This window comes from Pteronotus mesoamericanus, unplaced genomic scaffold (genome assembly GCF_021234165.1).
Source record: "Pteronotus mesoamericanus isolate MK-2021 breed Mesoamerican mustached bat unplaced genomic scaffold, CSHL_Meso_final scaffold_1066, whole genome shotgun sequence".
In the NCBI taxonomy this organism is placed as follows: domain Eukaryota; kingdom Metazoa; phylum Chordata; class Mammalia; order Chiroptera; family Mormoopidae; genus Pteronotus; species Pteronotus mesoamericanus.
In genome coordinates this window covers 865,243-885,915 of record NW_026555299.1, presented here as the reverse complement: position 1 = coordinate 885,915, position 20,673 = coordinate 865,243, and the positions used below count along the sequence as shown (strand labels likewise).

The window sequence follows — 20,673 nt, the reverse complement described above, 5'->3', positions numbered from 1 at the left end:
GCCAACAGAGGCGGCTCTGTGCAGTCAGACTGTGGGGTGCACGGCAGTCTTGCTCAGGCTGGGGTTCCTGGCCTCTTTCCATCCAACTGCCCCTTCCAGGAAATTAAGCAGTCTACCATACTCTGGGCCTTCATTTGGCCGCCCTTTCTTTCCAGTAAGAGTGGCCCCAAGCATAACACTAGGCAACCTGCTGGGTCCCAGACCAGAAATTCTGCTGGGATCCCCTCCTTCATCAACCCCAGCGTGGATGATGCTAACAGTGCTTCTACCTTCCCCACCCCGCCCCGGCCCCTCGGCTACCCCCCCTCCACCCTTCCCGGGACAATCCTGCTTCCCAGCTCGTCCGCCCCACCAGCAGCCTAGCTCTCTGGCTGGGGTCGCTCGGACTCCTCCCTCGGCAGCCTCACACCTCCACAGACCCACCCGTGACCTCTCACCTCCTCTAGGCTCTCCCTCGCCATTCACATTCTCACTCAGGCCCCTAGACCCTGGGGGCGGATGGTGCCAGAGAGGAGGGCAAGTTCCTTTCAGGGAGCCAAGGAACTGGCGTGCCTGGCACCCAGGGACAGTAGCTATTTGGCTCTTCACCCAGTTTTACAAAACAAATCCCCGCCCTTACCCCATCCCACTAGCTAAGAGCAGAGTTGTGGGGGAGAGCCAGTGTGGGGTAGCTGGTGGCCAGGGCTGTAAACAGTGTGAAGACTGTAGTATTGTGCTTGTCACCTAGGAAAAACGCTGGCAGGTATGTCGCCACTTAGTGCACAGATGGCCTCCCCCGACTGGTGGAGAGCACCCTCCTCCCTCCGGGCCGAGGGGCGCTCACTGCCCTTGATGCGCTAAGCCTCCTGCCCACCCGCAGCCGCCTTCTGGATTCTACCTCTGTTCCTCGTGCCTCTCCTGGCGCCCTCCCAACCCATCTCTGAGCAGGGCAGCCAGCCCCCCGGAGGCCCTGCCGAGGCCGGGAGGCCACATGAGGTGACAGTCTAAGTGCACAGGCAAACGCTCTAAGGGCAACAGAGGAGAAAGTTGCCACTTCAAAATAAAACAATACAATCTTGAAAAAATAACCCCACAACAATTTAAAACAGCTTCTTTGAAACCCTTTTAAATCGGTCAGTTTTTGCACAAACTATAGAAAACAGAGAGGTGAAGGTGATATATAAGAAGGTGTGAAGAAACAGCAGGAAACATGCAAAACTTGTTTTTTTCTGGGTATCATCTTAGTAGGAAAGGAAAAAATTCCAAACAAAAGCACAAAAACAGTACAAAAACAAAACAAAACAAAACAAAACAAAAAAACCCCCAAAGCATCACATTTTGCTGTGGAGACTGTAGGAACAAGCCTGGAGGGAGGGGGCGAGGGGCCCAAAGGCGCCTGCAGGGGAGACCCTCCCAAGGAAAAGGGCTGGCGGCCCGAACTGCAGCTTGCTGTCAAAAAGGAAAGGGGTTCGGGTGTTTTCTGCAGTTGAGAACTCAGAAAAACAAAAATAAGAACACATGCGGTCTCCTCAAGCCCCACAAACTATATCAGCAAAATGTGCTCAGGAGCCTCAAAGGTTTCAGTGACATCTTTTATTTCATTGTTTACTTCAAAGTTGTCTTTAAAACTAAGCACACAGAAACAAAGCCTAGAAACGGACTGGCTGTGTGTTCACAGAAATACAAACACCACGCGGTATGTGCTAGTAGGGCTGCTCTGAAGACAATTACAAAGAATTGGAATCACAAAATCAAGTGGTTATCTTATGAAGTTCTAGAAAAATAGATTTTTTTATATTCAAATGCAAGTTTAAATATTTCCCCTTCAGCAGTCGTTCTAGCAAAACCAATTTGGCAGCACAAAAGAAAAAAAAAAGGAAAGAAAAAAGAAAAAACAAAGAAAGAAACAAACATAATAAAAATACACATCAGCATCAAAGATCAACACAAGGTCAAAGGTGAGAGTTCAAGCATCAGAGAAGCTGAAGAGACAGGGATTTGGACGATGTACTTGACGCCACATCGACATGCTTTAGGCACAACGATGAACAAACGGCAGGAATCTAGAAAAAAAAACAAACCAGAAAGAGGGAGACCCACTGAGTTACACAGAGCAATACATCCAAACAAAGAGAGAGAGAACAGGAACACTCACTGTGTACAGCCCTGAAATGAGGAGGCGGGCGGGGCGGGGGCTGGGTAATGACAGGGAACTTTTGCACATGCTAACAATGGACACAGGGAAAAGTCAAAAAGGACATGGAGGACACCAAGAAAACATCCAACTGCTGGAGACAGAAGGGAAACTAAGGCTTGGATTTCCCCTGACGCATCCAAACACATTTAGAAGACCTCTGGTGAAGCAGAGCCTCAGCCTCTCCAGCTCCCTGTTTTAGACCAAGAGAAAGGAGAAGCCTGGCGGGGAGAACTCTTTAGGGGAGAGGGCCAGGATTTCTCTGCAATCCTGGGGGGGAGGGCCCTTTGTTCCCAGAAATCCAAGCTCTTAGCTTCCACACAGGCCCTGGCCACTCATGTGGGACCCAGGAGACAGTGTCTGGCTGCATTCAAGGCAAGTCAATTTCATGATGAAACCCAAGTAAGAAACAAAACTACAGGAGAAAACACGTTTGTGTAAGTGAAACCCCCACACAACAGTGAAAGATTGCTTAAGACTTGACTGTGAGTCTCCACTCTCTGAAATGAACCCTTTCACACCGTGAGACTTGTAGGGGAGCAGCTTCTTCACAAAACCTTCTTTGGCCTGGGGAGAAAACTGTGCTCAAGGGCAGTGCTGCCGTGCTAACTCACTGGGCAGGGATGAGAGAACAGACAGAAGTGCCCAGTCTTACCAGCTGGCCACTGTGGCAAGCCCAGGGCCCTGCTGGGGCAAATGCTCCTTTTAGGAAAGAGAACCCACAAGCAGGTATGAAACCTCAGGGCCTGGCATCAAAGGCAGGCTGATCACACCTTTGCCTTTCAAGTCATTTGGAAAGGGGTTTCTGAAGGTCCCAGAGCCCAGGACCAATCTGTGGACCATAATGGTGAATGGGGGAGGGGGAAGAGAAAGGGGGCAAGTGGGAACGGAGTGGAGTTCTGGGATTTGAAAAACCCCACGACGGCCAAGGAGGAAGACATAACAGAAGGTTAGCGATCGCAGCACCACAGCGCCCTGGAGAGCACAGCTCTCTCCTCCGCCAATTCACAGCATTAATTCCTCCCCCTCTGGCAGATTAGCTGGGCTGCAAACAGGCCACAGAAAGTCAGTAGTTTCAATCATACACAGCACCCTGTGTGTATAACAATCACATTCTGGATTCTACAAAATCCTGGCCTTTTCCAGAGATATAATTTAGGTAATAAATATTCTCCACCCCGGAGCTGTATAAAACTTCTATAAAAATAGAAACGACATTCTTGATTCCAGCCGGTTGGGATTCAGAACAGCGCCTCCCCAACCTAGCATTTTTTTCTTTTTTTGTTTTCTTTTTTCTTTTTTATTTTTATTTTTTGCATTTATTTAAAAAATCCCATCATGACCCTGGAAGCCTTTGGAACAGTTTTATCCTTGAAACACAGGACACATTTCACCCAGTGTGCAGAATTCAAGTTTACGTGGTTCAGCTTAAGTATGTTTCATGTTCCTTAGAGGACAACAGACCCAAGTTATTACTGTGAAAAGAGAACAGCTGTCCCAGCTTCAATGGGATAATCCAACACCAACTACCTGGACACCAAGATGGTCAATCCCTGTCTGCGACCCAAATGGACAGGATGACAAGGACAGAGACCCCATCCGACTTACTAGCAAACCAACCCCTTTAAAGCCATCTCTGCTGTGAGGGGTCAGGACTGATGTGGGTGAAATTTAAAGTCCTAGGCACCCGGTCCCTGGCCTTGGTGCTAAGAGTCGTATCTTAACAGGGCCACCTGTGCCCAAAGCCATGTTCCCCACAGCAGTAGCCGCGTCTCTATGGCTCTTCCTGGCTCTCTATGCTCCTAGCATTTCTTAGAGCAGAGGCAGCGCCCAGAGGCTGGGGGTGCAGGGGGACGGTCACAGGCAAGAGCTGGAGTGACGCCTGTGGGAGGCAGCAGGGGCTAATTATAAGCACGTGGACAAAAATGAACATGGTAATACTGAGGTAAGTGAACACTAAATCCATGTGGAGGCTGTAAACGTCCTATTGTCTCCTTTGTCCCCAAGAGTAGAAGATAGTGCTGGAGCGGTTAGAAGGGCCTGCCTTGGTGAAGACACTATGCCTGGGACACCTCACCGAGGCGGCAAGCATGGATTTCTCAATTGCCTTAAGTTCTTCGTGCCGGCTGGCCTCTGGCAGGCGCAGAACTCTGGCCTGAAGGGACCTTCTGATGCAGGTGCACCTAGAAGCAGGCTCCTTTCCCCCAACTAGATGGCTTTTGATCATTGTGCTCAGGAGAGCAGCCCCCTTCAGCCAGGTACTTACTATAAGCCCTTCTTGGTTCTGCCCTCGTGAAAAAATGGTGGTTTGGGATGAAATGACACTCCTTGCCGTGGTCACCTACAAGGCAGGAGATCAGACTGTCTTCTCTGGAGCCCTTCTTTAAAAGGGCCTGTAAGAAATGGGCCACGGACTAATCTGGTTTGAAAGAAACTAAACATGACCGCTCTGCCTGCCTGGTTCTTCCTAAGAGCCACTAGCCGGGCGGGTCCAAATCAACACCAATGCCTGGCTGGAAAAGCTGGTAATCGGTGATGTCTCCCTGCTTTTTTTGCATATGTCAGGCTAATTTAACAGGGGTTTTATTTCCAGAGAATTATTAGCCCTTTCTTGAGAAAGAGGGGCAGAAGTCCTGGACAAGAATCTGAAAAACTGGTAGCAAGAACTCAGCACTTCCGCAGAAGGCAGCTATGGAAAAGCTCCCACCCGCACCTCCCCAGGGTTGCTGGGTGTCAAGTCCCTCTCACCTCCCTCCAGCACCGACCCCACCGGCTCCGCCCTCCACAGCTCCTGGACATTAGTTCTCATTTCATCCACTCTTGCACTTGGGGACATTCTGGGGGTCAGTTTTTGGTTTCACTCAGTCCTCTCTCTCGGGGTAGTTTTGGGCAAGTTCTGATCTTCTTTAACGTTTCTCCATTCCCCTTCCTCCCCCAGGGCAGTTTGATGTTGGTCCTTCTCAACACACACTGGTTACAAACACAGCAAACTTTAAATAAAGGAAAAAAAAAAAAAAAAACAACTCAGAATATGGCACCTAAACTCCAAAGTAAAACACTGGAAACCAAAGCACAAACTCGTCCTCTGTACGAAGCGAAACTCCCACAGAAGGCAGTAGCCGCGTCTTCAGGGCGAGCTGTGCCTGCGAGAGTGGCAGGGATCAGGGTCCGGGGCTGCCAACACACAGCCTAGGGCTTCACCTCACTAAGGTGCTCCTCCCCAACTTACCAGAGACCCTCTCACTCCAGTCTGAGGGGAGCACGCTCAGTAGGGCTTGCTGTCATTCTTCGAACGTTTGAGCTGCACTTTGAGCCGCTTCATGCCAATCTGAAAGCCGTTCATGGACTGGATGGCAGCTTGAGCCGAAACAGGATTGTCGTAACTTACAAAACCTGTGTGTCCAAGCAGAAACCTAGGTGAGGGACATAACGAGGCGAGGAGATTCTCAGTCCTCCTCACGCAGAAATACCTTATGTGCTTAGCCTCAATCCCAATTTTTCTCAGCAGGGACAAAAAATCCAAAAATTGTATATCGCATAAAATAAATCAGGTTCCTAAGAGTGCCACCTGCCATTGATGTGGTTGGTTACTTTTAGTATTTTAGCCAAGACCTTCTCCATGTATTATTTTACCCTCTGGAAAGACAGTGCAGGCAGAAATCATCATGCCCATTACAGAAGTGAAAAACTCGGAGGCCTGCCATGGCTGGGGTGGCTCTGGGGGTTGAGCGACGGCCTGAGAAACAAAAAGGCGCCGGTTTTGATTCCCAGTCAGGGCACACACCTAGGTTGTGGGCCAGGTCTCCTTGTTGGGGGCATGTGAGAGGCAACTGATAAATATAGCGCTCACACATTGACGTTTCTCTCCTTCTTTCTCCCTCCCTCTAAAAAAGTAAATAAATAAAATTTTAAAAAAACAAAAACTGAGGCTCAGAAAGAGGTCACATAATTCTGCACCAGGATGAGTTAAACAATAACCCAAACTCCATCCCAAGTCTCTGCTATCAGCCCCTTCCCTTCCTTTCTTAGTGGTAAAAATAATTACCACACCCGACACACACACCAGAAGAGAAGCCAACATACCAAAACACTTGCTCAGGTTTGTCTGCTTGTCTATAAAAACCTTGGCAGACACGACATTCCCAAAGGGCATAAACATCTGCAGCAGGTCCTGATCTCCAAACTCCTGGGGCAGGTGGTAGATGAACAGGTTGGCTCCCTCTGGACCTTCAAGACACCCATTGATTGAAAAGGTATCAGTGTGAAGCCTGCTTATCCCCCTGCACCATCTTGCATTTCCCTCTGGTGTCAAAAGTGTCAGCACCCCAGCAAACAGATTCTCCGAATACAAAGCAGGGAACTGAAGGGCAACCACGGAAACAGACCCCTTCCCTCAGCCTTGCTCCGTGTCTCATAGAGGGATGTCAGAATTTGATCCTGTGGGAGGAAGGTACTGTTACACAATAAAGTAGGCAAACCTCCACGTGTAGCATAAAATCAGAGACTAGACGCTTGTAGAAAAACGTAGAAAAGGAGGTAGAAAGTTATAAACAAAACAGGTTTCAAAATTATGCCTATAAATTACAAGAACAGCAAATAGATTAGTAACTGCTAGAGGCAGGAAGCAGGGACAAGGAAATGACTACAAAGGGACATGAGGGAACTTCTGGGGGGATGACAGAAATGTTGTTTGTGATAGCGGTCGGACAGTTGTACGCATCCATTAAAGCTCACAGAGCTATATTCCAAAAAAGGTGACTTACCTTATGCCAATTGTACCTCAGTGAAAAGAAATTACTTTTTAAACTATGATTAACACTGAGCTCAAAAATAGAACATGCTTTCTTCCTCCCACCCCTCAACGCTTTTCTAACCAAAGAGTTTCAACACAACCGCTGCGCAGCCACGCTGAAGCCACCCCGGCCTCCCCGCCGGTACTCAGCGCATCGGGGAACACTGCCACCTCAGGGCCTCTGTCCTTGCTGTTCCTCTGCCCCCATTACTCGTCTTCCTCTGTTTAAAGGGCTACTTAGAGAGACCATCTCTAAGCACTGCCCATCCCCCTTTCTTGTTTGTCTTGCTTCAAAGCATCACTTGGAACACCTCATGCTTTTACTTGTTTACTGCCTGTCTCCACAGTGCCACCAGTTCTCCAACTACCACATCCTAAGGCACAAAAACATCTGACTTAGGGCAGGTAAGGATACACTAAACCAGGACTCCTTGCTGCTTTGGCAAGAGAGGATGCTTGTTTTCTTCCTATCTTAGTGCTCAAATCTTGTCAACTCTTGGTTATAAAAGCCCAGTCAAATATAAGCAGAGAGGTATAGCAGGACTTTCTATTCATACAAACTACCTCAGGCCTCTTTCTGCCTAGACAGCCTCTCCTAAATTTAGTACCATTTATATTCAAGATACATACTTTTCCTGCATCAGCCCATGGGCCAAAGCTCTTTCTGTCCCATCAGCTGTCTGTCATCAACTAGTTAAATGCATAGATAGGAAAATGAGGACAATGCCAAAATATAGCTAAAAGGGATATCCATACAGAATATATATCCTCTGATAGATTTGTAACCCATAGAAAAGACTTCCTCCTGGCTGATGGCTCAGTGGATTTAACGCTGGCCTGTAAACCAAAGGTCGCCAGTTTGATTTCCAGTCAGGGCACATGCCGAGGTTTTGGGCCAGGCCCCCAGTAGGGGATGAGCAAGAGGCAACCACACACTGATGTGTCTCTCTCCCTCCCTCCCTCCCTTCCACCAACCCCAGTCTAAAAAATAAATGAATAAATAAATAATCAATCTTTAAAGAGAGCGAAAATCAATCTTTAAAGAGAGCGAATTATTTTTCACTTAAAAAAAAAAAAGACAAGATTTCCTAGTAAAAAAAGATTGTTTCTTCATATAAAAATGGCAGCCCCATTCCAGAAGGACAATCAGAGGTTCTGCTCTGAGCCACATCCAGAAAGTGTTCCAAAAGCAGGTCATACTTAAGTTCCTCAGCATTACCTTCGACACTGCCCAAGTAAAGTGGCAGTCTGACCACCTCAATGGTTCCCCAGGCCTCTGCATGCCTTTCAGATCTGGCGCAGGTGTGAGAAACCACCCCTGTCCCCAAGTCCAGGCTCCCGCTGCGCTCACCTTCCTTCTGACTGCCAGCAGCACCGATGCTCTGCTGTGTCAGCAGGTTCTGGTTGTAGAGAGTGGGCAGCGCCGCGGCGGCGTACTGCTGGATCCCCGAGTAGGCCTGCGTGAGGGCCTCCATGGTGCTCCCAGTGCCATTGGAAAGGCCACTGCTGCCCAGACCCCCATTTAAAGCAGCCATCCCTTGGGCGGGGGAGAGAACAGGATTTAGAGGACTGAAGAAACTCAATCAACACCCAAGAAAAACTCCAAAGTCCTCCCTTTTATCTTGCTCTTGGCGCCATCCTGAGGAGAAATATCCATGTGAACGGTCAGACTTCAGGACACTCACCAGGCCTTACTGCTCATGGAGATACTACCTTCTTTCAATCTGTGTGAGAAGTGATACCACTTACACACGACTTGCCCCATTTTCTCTTTGGACATTCCACTGAGCAATGTGCTCAGCACTTTACCTGTGTTCTCATTTAACTTAATAACCCTCAAAGTATTCTATTCCCACTTCATAGACGAGAAAACGACCTTGGAAATGTGGTTGAAAGTTACAGCCATTTAAGGGGCAGAGGTAGACTTTCACTCAGGTCTGGCTCAAAATCTCATGATTATTTTTAAGTTCACTGGGTCACGTCATCATCCTAACAGTGCTCTTACCTCGGCAGTTTCCAGTGTGCCACCCACACAAAGAAAGGCCCGAGGACGCCCGGGGGCTGCCTCTTACCTGCCAGAGAGCTGACGTTGAGGCCTGCCGTCGCTCCAGCTAATGTCTGCAAGGCTCCAAGGGAGGCAATGGGGTTGACAGAGCTGCTGCTGCTGGAGCTCGGTGAAGACCCTGCTGCCAGAAATCCATGAGTTAAACTCAGGCCAACACTCCTTCTCGTATCAACAGGAACAAAAGCCCAAGAGTGATACTACGTAAGTATTCTCTTCGTAAGGAGCTTTTCAGTTACTAATTTTGATAACTGTTCCTGCTGAACATAAAGTCCAATAGTTACAAGAAATTAAACATTATGAGATGCCTCAAGTCGGAAGATGGCATACGAAAATCTATTGTTCATGATCTGTCCCCTTTGGAAATGGGTGTTAACTACGCTCCAGAATGATATACCCCTCTCTTGGGGTCCTGCCCAAGGCACCCAAGGGCCCTCTGGCCCGTTACATGCTTACCTGAACTGGTGAGTACGCTGAGGGGACTGCTGGATGTAGTGAGAGCATTGGTACCACTTGGTGTGTTCTGAGCAGCGCTAGCTGCAGCAGCTAGGGCAGCCAAATTCTGTAACTGCATTGCATTTAACCCTGCAACATCCAAAGCAAGAGATCAGTGAACAGATAAGGGTGCCTTCTATCTGCTCCAGCAATGATAGCGCACAATGATGGAAGGCCAGTTTCAAAGAAGAGATGTTCTAGATAAGCCTTATGAGCAACTCTAAGGGCTCCAAAAAAAATTCAGATATCACTCAACTCATCAAGAAACCTGACATACCTTCCTTGGAAGAGTTATCTACTCCAATTGCACGCCACCCTAAGTGAGCAATTATCAAGGGACAGGAAACCAGGGAAGAGAGGGAAGCCTGTGGTCTATCTCGGGGCCAGAGGACAATGCTGCAACCTGCAGCACAGAGTGGGACTGCGTCCGAGCCCCTCGCTCAGACTTTACAGGGAATGTGTTCTTTGAAATGCAGATAAACAAGAAGAAAATATAGCAGAGACCCAGAACAGGAGGAACAAAGGGGGAGAACATGTGAGAATGGCAAGAGGAGAAAGAATAAAGAAAAATCACCCCTGGAATAGCAGATTAGTCATAAGAGAGGGGGGGAAAAAAAAAAAACCAATGAGGGAAAGAAAGACTTCCAAATAGAACCTAAGCAACAATGAAAAGGAGAGCAAGAAATACAAACTGCACTGTGCCGCAAACCATTCAGCAGATATTCAGCAGATGATGGAAAGGACTAAGGATGGCGGCGGCGGGGGGGGGGGGGGGGTGGAAGAGTTAATGAGAATAAAAAACTACAACACAGATTTATAATCCAGCAACATTCTGAGTAAAGCAAACCATCAAAATTTTTCAAATGGCAAAATGGAGCTCACCCAGAACCACTCCTTTCTCAAAGCCATCTGCCTAGCCTTATCCCACTGCCAAGGGGCAGCGACAGGTAGGTCTGACACTCCCCACCCCCACTAACTCATTCTCACAGACCCTGCCTCAGGTTTACCTGTGGAGCCACATTTTGTTATCAACTCAAGTATTTTGTCAATTAAGTTTTCCATGCATGTGAACTGCAACAAATTCACCTACGGCATAACCTATATAAGATACAGAGATAAACTGCCTGCCTGGATTCTAGCAACTTCAGAGTAAGCAATGTGCATGTAAGCCTTCTTAGGCTTTTCTTCAGAGTCCCTGGAAAAGTCCCTTTAGTGTGGAAACAAGAGCTGCAGCAATTTTCTCCTGATCAAAATGGTCTCTGATAGTCTGCAGGTGCTAATAGCTCTTTTCCATCATCTTCCTTAACAGAGATTTATAGGGTTGGGGAACAGAAGACAATCCCAGAACAATCTGGCATCAATGACTAATAGAGTCACCTTCTAGAGACAAGGCAGTTGAGTCCTGGGATGTTCGTCTCATGTCAGGTATATGTGAGTGGGAAAAAAAAAAATTTTTTTTTTTCTGCACAACGGTGCAAAACTCTGAGACTGCTGTTAGCTGGGTCTGTTGGCCTGGCTGCTGCTGCTCCTCCGCAGCAGTGAAACACTTACCTCCCATTGGGTGGAGGCTGCTCAGGGTGTTGAGGTTCCCAGAGGAGGCAGTCTGCTGAAGGAGCTGCAAATAAAGCTAGACATTACACCAAAAAACAGAACAAGAGTGAGAGTGAGGGCTGGTTCTGCATCTGGGATAACTCTACAGCACAGCAAAGCGAGAGTGCAGAGGCCCCCAGAGAGAGGAATGTTGAAGACAAGAACCCAAGCCAACACAACAGAAACAAGACTTAGGACAGCACAGGACAATACAACACAGCTAAAGCCCTGGCCCAGAAGACAGTAATGTTCACTGAGTACTGAGCCAAGCTCAAGTGCCCGGGCAAGAGGACGCAGCACAGCAGAGGACAGAAGAAGAGCAGGGAACTAAGCTCCACTGAAGTAGCTATGTAGTCAACTGCGATGAGTGTTTGGTATGGGTGACTGCCATTTCTATTTCCTCTCCCCCAAGTTCTCCTTAGGTAAGTCCATACATCTTATTTTATAAATTGTTTCCATCTGGATACCCAGTTTCTATGTCAAACAACTATTTTAAATATCAGATCTGACCATTTCAGGGTATTTCTTGGAGTTACTCTTTACCGGCCACAACAGACCCATGACCAGATCACTCTCCCAGGCTACTCGTCCATCGTGCCCATTTATCTCCTCCCCTCCAATTGGTATTCACTGCTGCAGATGACCAAATGATTGAGGGATCGGTCCATTATCAGTTCAGTGCATTCTCTCTAAAAGATTTTATTTATTTTTAGGGAGAGGAGAAAGGAGAGAGAAACATGATATACAAGAGAAAACAGCAACTGGTTGCCTCTCTCATGCCCCCAACTGGGGACTGGACTTGCAACTCAGGCATGTGTCCTGATAAGGAATCGAACTGGCAACCTTTTGGTCAGCAGGCCAGCACTCAATCCACTGAGCCACACCAGCTGAGGCTCAGTGTACATTCTCTTTCAATGGATACCCCATAACAAATGAAACAAAAGAACCTGTCTGTGAGTTTATGGATCTCCAAGGCCTCAACTTTATTCTGTATCTTAGCAAACCACAATCTTCATCTAACCAACCTGCTAAAAACCTTTGCTCCATTCAAATGTAATCACTGTTCTTTATGGACAACTGGTGTTCTCGTTTCTAGATCCTTTATTAAAACTGTTGTCCATTCCCATAAATATCTGACTTGGTTTCTCTGTCATGAATACCTTTAGTCCACAGGTTTCAGAAAGTCCACAAACCTCCGGAAACAGAATGAAAAAAAAAAAAAATGCACATATAATTTTTACCAGGTTCTCAAAGGGCTCCACAACCACACAAAGACTAAAAACCACTGCTCTGGTCCAACAGAGATTAGGTTCAATCCACATATTCCCAGAAAAAAACTTTATAACTAATGATATGCACTATCAATTACATAGCCTATTAGCATCCACGTCTTCATTTTCGTCTTCTTAAATGCCTTAGGCAATGTGTTCAGTCCCAACTAGTGGACTGTGTATACTGTACTTGGCCCCTCCATTTCCTCCATAAACAGGAACAACTCTTAGGGAGGGGATCACATCTAACTTAAACAAAGCACAGCTCTCATGATACATGATCACTTACTTGCTAGCAACGACAACAAGAAAGGGAGTGTTCCCTGAAAAGAAGCTCTAAACTCTCCAAGAAACATAAACGCACATCATGGAGATCATTTTCAAAGCATTATCATTTTGGCAGACGATATCTCTGAATTTCCTAAACTTTTAAGCAACGTTCTGGCACTAAGAAACAATTTGATCTGCTGAAAAAGAACAACTATCTATACTTTTTGACTTTAGAGAAATACTAGCTATAATGAACTAGGATTTCTAATACATTTGAAATATGGAGACGGCGGGTAGGGGGGATCAAATTAGCCAAAATTCAGTACTGGGGGACAAAATCATTGCCTTTCTTGTGTTTCTGTACAGAATAATCTTTATAAGAATAAGGAGTGTGTGACTCTAATCGTTCCTATGTATATATTTTTGGACTATCCATATAAATCTAGTGGTTTCATCATTTAACTTCTTTCATGGGTAGCTTTACAGATTACTTTTTCTTTCTGATTCACAGATGGCACAGTTTTAATTATGTTGTCCTGTCTGCAATTTCTTTTAAAAGTTTAAGCAGTGAAAATCCGCAATATTACAGATCTAGTAAATCTTAATGATAAATGGCAGCTGGCCCCTCTTTTGGACTATATGACTTAAGTTCAACAATAGAGAGATCAAATGAAAAGAAAATCTATTTACAATATAGTGAATTCAAATATACATCTGTAATACTCATTTAACAACGTCCATGCTTGATCTCTCAATTAGAAAGAAAGTTATGATACTCTTCAGGGAGACTCAGAAATGTCTTTAATAATGTCCTCTACACCTGGTAGAAAAAGATATGGAGAAAAATATTTGGTAGTTAAGATTCTCTCAGGAATTTTTTTTTCTTGGGGGCAGGGATATGAGATGTTTCTAAGTCTTTTTATTAAGAAGTTACGATTTCATGTTAACTCAAGATATAACCAAAGCCTCAAGATATAGTCAAAGACGTGTGACCAGAGAGAGATAAAATAACATGACTTAAAGAATACTGCATTGCCTGAATGTTTACATAAAATTTCAATGTGCTAGAAGCTGTAAATGCCACTGTGTCTGTTAGCTGGGGATAGCAGAAGAAACAGCTGGGAGCTTGCACAGTCTGCAGAAAGCAAACCACAAAGACTCACTGCTAAATACTGGGGTCCAAGAGTATTTAGACCAGCAAGATTTCCCCACACAGATGCTGCGCTGATCTGCTGCATCTGCTGCTGGAGCTGCTGGGCCATTCTCTTCTGTTCTTTGTCCTTCTGTGTATCAGCAAATTTTACCACCATGGGGGATGAGCAACCCTATGAAAACACCAAAACCAAAGGGTCAAATTCCTCCTTTGGGTGTAGGAAAAATCCTCCTTTCTAATGATGCATAGGCTCCATTCTATTTCATTCACTGCCAAATGATTCTCTTCCTGATACACATAAATGGTAAAAGATAATTTAAAAGGGCACCTAGTTATAATATGTTAATTTTAATGTTAATTTAATAACAAGCAATATGTTATAGAAACCATTGGTTTTTAACTTTAAGATGTTTGGCCTACTTAGCTTTTAGAACAATCAGATGCTATATGTGCTGCTGGCTTTGAAGTCCAAAAGTCCTAGCACTCTTAGGCTAAGGAACTTCCCCCTTGCATTCATCTGTTCCCTACCTCCATGGTCTGTGCTTGGTGCATTGCCTTGATAGCCGTCTGTGCCATGGCTCTTGTTGTAAAAGTCACAAATGCACAACCTGATAAGAGAGGGATAACTCATTCATTCATTTCCTTATTTATTTATAGACATCAATTGAGCACTTAACTATGTGCCAAGTACCATGCTAGCAATACAGACGTGGTTCCCGCCTTCAGGAGTTCATGAGCTAGTGGAAGAGAGAGCCATGTTATACCAGGGTGGTAAGTGCTAAAAACCAAGGAAGCATAGACAGGTAACGAAGTGCTTGAGGAATAAAAGAGGATTCATAGTCTCTAGTTCCTCTTGAGAATAAAGGCCTTCCATTTTGACATTGAGAACATCTCTAAGCATAAAAAGAGAAAATTTTAATACATGACAATGAAGGGCAGAATATAAACTCCTTAAGGATGATGGGAGACTACAGAAGGGATCAAACCGCAGGAGGAATTGTGACAGGACCCAGACATATAACACCAAGCCCAACCTCTCCATTCTGACAGAGCCATACTGGCTAGAGATCACTGGTGTCCACTGGTCCAATTAAAAAGAGAATCCAAATCCAAGATGAGCATCTTGGGAGTTTAAAATTGTACCCACCTCGGCTCAGTCCATCAGGTCCCCGCAATATCCGACATTCTTCAATCTGTCCAAATGAAGAGAACATGACTCGGATGTCATTTTCAGTGCACTTCTTGGAAATCATCCCAATAAACAGCTTCCTGTCTTCCACTGCTGAGAGAGTAAAACACAGAAGGTTTGAACATTATTTTACGAGAGAGAGTAGCCCAGAGACTCAGGAGTCAGGACCACCTCGGTTTGAACCCTGGCTCTGGTGTCTGGATACCATTTTCAGATTCTAGGATATACTTTGTTCCTCCCCTTACACACAATGGTATCTTAACGTTACCAGTGGAAGCACTTAGATAAAATAAAGTAGCTTTGTGATCTACCATTACATGCCTGTTTCCTCATCTGATTGATAGATAATGGGTTTACCCCAAAGGTAGCTCTATGTATTATTAAATGCACAGTGCTCAGATTCTTATCTAGCACTTAGTAATATTTGCTCTTACTAGCAATACTACTACACTGTACTAACGAATGAGTTTTCAGACTTCATTGCTATGACTAGAGAAACAGGGTACACCTTTCAGAGAGTCTATCCACTTTCCTTTTCTAACTGTCCTCTTGAAGACTAAGCTTTTCTTCTTTACTTATTCATTTCCCCCCATCACTTCTGTCCATAAGAAATCACATCGATCAAAACATTCCAACTTCCAGTCAAGATGGGAGCATTGGTAAACATGGCTAGCCTTCTTACACAAAAACATAAAAATTACAACTAAAATATTAAACCATCACTCAGAAGCATCAAAATCAAGTTGAGCTCTGGCCAATGTGGCTCAGCGGATTGAGCGCCAGCCTGTGAACCAAATGGTCGCTGGTTCGATTCCCCAGGGCAGGGCACATGCCTGGGTTGCGGGCCTGGTCCCTGGTAGGGGGTGTGTGAGATGTAACCACACACTGATGTTTCTCTCCCTCTCTTTCTCCCTTCCTTCCCCTCTCTAAAAGTAAATAAAATCTTAAAAAAAAAAAACCAACAACAACAACAAAAAAAACGGAAATCAGGTTGAACTGAAGTCTGACAACTACGGAATTAAAGAAACCACATCCATCCTGACTGGTAGGAGCGGCAGAGATGCAGAACAAGCTGGTTCTACATCCACATGTGGCGGATAAAAATTCGGGAGGGATACTTCGGGAGCAAGGAGTCCCTGCCCCACAGTAGACCTCCCCCCACCAAATCCAGGGTTCCAGTGCCAGGAAAATAAGTCCCCATAACTTCTGCCTGCAAAGACCAGAGGGGACTGGGTTGGTGGAAGAAACTGCTAGAGCCTCCAGCAGTTCCTCTTAATAAAGAATCCACACACAGACTTACTCAGACTCCCTCCCTCTGAGCTCTAGCATCAGGACAGCAGTTTGAAAGGCACCAGCGGCATACAGGGCGGAAACTGAAATGTCTGGCTTCAAGGAGAAAGCTGGGGGACAGCTTTCTCCCAGACAGAAAGGTGGGCAGAGGCCACTGTCCCTTTTCTGAACTCTCTTGCGACAGAGCTACAGAGCTGGTAGCCATGCCATATCTGGGACTCCATCAACCTGGCTAGCACTGTTTCACCCACCTGGGAGAGCCCCAGAGATTCCACCCCTCCTAACTTACTGGCCCACCAAAGCTGTTTTTCCGTATGAATGGCTAGCCTTGGCTCATGCTTCACAACTTTCTAAATCCTCTCAAATAAGCAACGGTCAGCCTTAGTGAACCCCCAGCCCCATATCTTTTGCTAAGAGGCCCCAGGCCTGGCACTAGCAGCAAACAGCCTAGGTTCACAGCTTGGCTTTGCCTGGGAATCTCCAAACCTAAGTAACACAAGTAGCAGCCATCTCAGATTGCTTTATAGCTCAGGCAGGGTGAACCTGGGGCAAAACACAGGTGTAGGCTGACTTTGGTCTGCACCATCCAGGAAACACCATAGTGTGCACACCCAGTAGACAGCTACAGACCACATTAGAGCACCACCACCCTGCCCCTGCACAGCTGATCCTCCAGAGGGTGAAGGTTGGTGGTCAGTGGTCACAGCTAGTCCTTGCCGTTGACTGGCCTGGGTAAATCTCTCCCACTGATGTGCCAACAGCACTCAAGGCTCAACTATAAGAGGAGGGTGTAATCAGCCCCCACGAAGGGCACAGGGCACACCCTGAGTATCCCGCTTGGGTGACAGGAGGCTGTGCCACTGGACCATACAGGACACCTACTACATTAGTCCACACTACCAAGACACGGAGTCAAAGCAGCTCCACTTAATACATAAAAACAAACACAGAGAGGCTGCCAGAATGAGGAGACAAAGAAACATGGCCCAAATGAAAGGACAGATGAAAATCCCAGAAAAAGAACTAAACAAAAGGGAGACAAGTAATCTACCAGATGCAAAGTTCAAAACACTGGTTATAAGGATGTTCAAGGAAGTTAGTGAGGACCTCGACAGCATAAAAAAGATCCAATTGGAAATGAAGGATATACTAATTGAAATAAAAAACAATTTACAGGGTAGAATGAGATGAAGCTAAGAATCAATGATTTGGAACATAAGGAAGAGAAAAACAACCAATCAGAACAACAAGAATCCAAAAAAAAAAAATGAGGATAGCATAAGCAGCCTCTGGGACAACTTCAAGAGCTCCAACATTTGTATCCACAGGGGTGACAAAAAGGGAAGAGAAAAAGCAAGAAATTGGAAATCTCTTTGAAAAAATAATGAAAGAAAACTGCCCTAATTTGGTGAAGGAAAAAGACATCCAAGTCCAGGAAGCACAGAGTCCCAAACACGATGGAGGCAGAGAGGCCCACTACATGACACATCATAATTGAAACGCCAAAGGGTAAAGATAAAGAGAGAGCCCTGGCTGGTGTGGCTCAATGGATTGAGCACCAGCCCTTGAACCAAGGGGTCTCCTGTTCAATTCTCAGTGTAGGGCACATGCAGGGGTTGCAGGCTAGGTCCCCAGTAGGGGGCACACAAGAAGCAACCCCACATCGATGTTTCCCCTTTCTCCCTCCCTCCTCCTCTGTCTAAAAATAGATAAATAAAAACCTTAAAATAAATAAAAAAGATAAAGAGAGAATCTTAAAAGCAGCAAGAGAAGTTAGTTATCTACAGGGAAGTTCTCGTAAGACTGTCAGCTGATTTCTCAAAAGAAACTTTGCAGGCTAGAAGGGATTGGCAAGAAACATTCAGTCATGAAAAGCGGGAACCTACAGCTGACCTATCCACCAAAGCTAGCATTTAAATTGAAGGGCAGATAAAGAGCTTCCCAGGCAAGAAAAAAACTAAAGGAGTTCACCTTCACCAAACCATTATTATATGAAATGTTAAAGGAACTTATTTAAGAAAAAGATCAAAAGATCAAAACTATGAACACAAAAATGGTTAATAAGTACTTACCTATCAACAATTGAATCTAAAAACCAAACTAAGCAAACAAGAACTGAGAAAGAATCATGGATAAGGAGAGCATTTTGATGGTTGACAAACTGGGGGTTGGGGAGGGCGTGTTTGGGTGAAAACGTGAGGTGATTAAGAAGTACAAATAGGTAGTTACAGAATAGCCACGGGGATGTAAAGTACAGTATAGGAAATGGAACAGCCAAAGAACCCACACATGACCCACTGGCATGAACAATGGTGTGGGGACTGTCTGAGGGAGTGGGGGTGCTGGGTGGAGTTGGGGGGGCACAAAGGGATAAAACTTGGACAATTCTAATAGTATAATCAATAAAATTTTTAAAAAGTTCCAGTTCCTCTAAACTGTTCTTATAATGTTTCCCTATCAACTCTATTTACCTTGGTTATTTACATTTATTTTAAAGGAAAAAAATAGACAATTTAGATGACATTACTTAATGCACTGAACCACTACCTTATACAATACTCAAAAAAAAAAAAATAACTAAAATGGATTAGACCTGAATGTAGTACCTGGAACCATAAAACTCCTAGAAGGAAATCACAGGTGGTAAACTCCCTGACATTAGTTTTGGCGATGACTTTTTTGGATTTGACTCCAAAAGCAAACACAACAAAAGCAAAAATAAAGAAGTGAGACTACATTAAACTAAAAAACTTCTGCACAGCAAAGGAAATCATCAACAAACTGAAAAGGTAATCTATGTATGTGAGAAAATATCTGCAAACCATGTATCTGATGAGTTACAGTTCAAAATATGTAATATCAGGAAAACGCAAATCAAACCACAATGAGGTATCATAGCACATCACATCTGTTAGAATGGCTATTATCAAAAGGCAAGTAAATAAATGTTGGTGAGAATGTGGAGAAAAGAGAACACTTGTATACTGTAGGTGGGAATATAAATTAGTGCAACCATTATAGAAAACAGTATGGAAGGCTCCTAAAAAACTTAAAACTAGAACTACCATATGATCCAAAATTCCACTTGTGGGTATTTATTTGAAGAAAAATGAAAATGCTAATTCAAAAGTATACAGCAAACCGATGTCTACTGGAGCATTATTTACAATAGCCAAGATATGAAAACAACCAAAGTATACATTGATGAATAGCTAGAGAAAATGTGTGCGTACACATACAGGATCGGGGGCAGAGGGGAGGAGGGGGAGAGGGGAGGAGGGGGAGCAGGAGGAAATATTCAGCCATAAAAAGTGAAGGACATCTTGACATTTGTGACAACATGGATAGAGCTTAGGGGCATACGTGAAACAAGTCAAACAGGGAGAAACAAATACTGTATGATCTCTCTTGTATGTGGAATCTTAAAAGGAAACAAAAACCCAAGCCCATACAGAAAACAGACTGATGTCTGCCAGAGACAGGGCATGTGAGGTGGACAAAAGGGGTGATGGGGCTGAAAAGGTACAAACTCCCAGTTATATTTGAAAGCTGCTAAGAGAGTGTATCTTAGGAGCTCTTAACACAAGGAAAGTGGTTTGTTTGTAACCATGTGTGGTGATGTTATCTAACCTTACTGTGGTGATCATGTCACAACATATATCAAAATGTTATGATATACATTTGTAATTAATATAATGCTCGATGTCAATTCTACCCCAAAAAGAAATTACTTAGCACACAATGCAATCCAGATGTCATGAGAACAGCAAACAAACCAGGAAGAAGCCTGGCAAGGGGGAAGCCTATGTGCTTGCTTACCATTGTTCTTCTCGCTGTCAGCAGGTTTCATTTGTATAGGATGATGCATCTAAAAAGGAGAACACATGGATATTACCATTGTACACCCTAAAGGCATTCAGAAATATGAGGACTCTTAAAGGAGTACCAAAACGAAAGCCCGTAAGAGTTTTCTTGAACTTGCATCTGACTACCTCATGACCTTTCCCCCACAAAATATAAGGACAGAATGTTGAGTCAAGCAATCAAAATTCTCTTGGCTGAGAGAGAACTGCTTTCAGCAGTACATTCATTCGTTTTACAGTCATCCTTCCCCCAAAATGGTTTTCAGTGTGTACCTGATACATTTAAGTATGTTCCATGTGTCAAAACCACCACAGTTCCACTTACTAGTAGGAGCTTTCTTACCCCTGGGAGGACCTTCATGTTGTGAAGAGCATTCTGTGCTTCTAACGCAGCTTTGCGGGTGTAAAATGTAACAAAACAGCACCCTGCAATAAACATGATTTTACAAAATTAAACCAGTCCTTTAAAAGAAGAAATTCCTAGAGCATGCAGTCCTCCCTGGACATACAAGGCTAGAGCAAAAG

The 20,673-nt window shown here is 44.9% G+C and overlaps 1 protein-coding gene across 11 annotated transcripts in view; it reads right to left on the bottom strand.

Annotated features, from left to right (window-relative positions):
* Positions 1–332: 332 nt before the first annotated feature.
* CELF1 (CUGBP Elav-like family member 1) overlaps positions 333–20,673 on the bottom strand; it is a 69,507-nt gene continuing 49,166 nt past the window's right edge. For all 11 annotated transcript variants that reach the window (XM_054586973.1, XM_054586979.1, XM_054586982.1 and 8 more), the window contains 12 exons: positions 20,492–20,574; positions 20,105–20,153; positions 14,954–15,088; positions 14,335–14,414; positions 13,817–13,978; positions 11,074–11,149; positions 9,484–9,612; positions 9,038–9,148; positions 8,317–8,502; positions 6,257–6,400; positions 5,403–5,566; positions 333–2,042 (listed from right to left, as the gene is read on the bottom strand). In XM_054586973.1, coding sequence (XP_054442948.1) covers positions 5,439–5,566; positions 6,257–6,400; positions 8,317–8,502; positions 9,038–9,148; positions 9,484–9,612; positions 11,074–11,149; positions 13,817–13,978; positions 14,335–14,414; positions 14,954–15,088; positions 20,105–20,153; positions 20,492–20,574 — 1,283 coding nt within the window. In that variant the 3' untranslated portion in view covers positions 333–2,042; positions 5,403–5,438. The remainder of the gene's footprint in view (positions 2,043–5,402; positions 5,567–6,256; positions 6,401–8,316; positions 8,503–9,037; positions 9,149–9,483; positions 9,613–11,073; positions 11,150–13,816; positions 13,979–14,334; positions 14,415–14,953; positions 15,089–20,104; positions 20,154–20,491; positions 20,575–20,673) is intronic.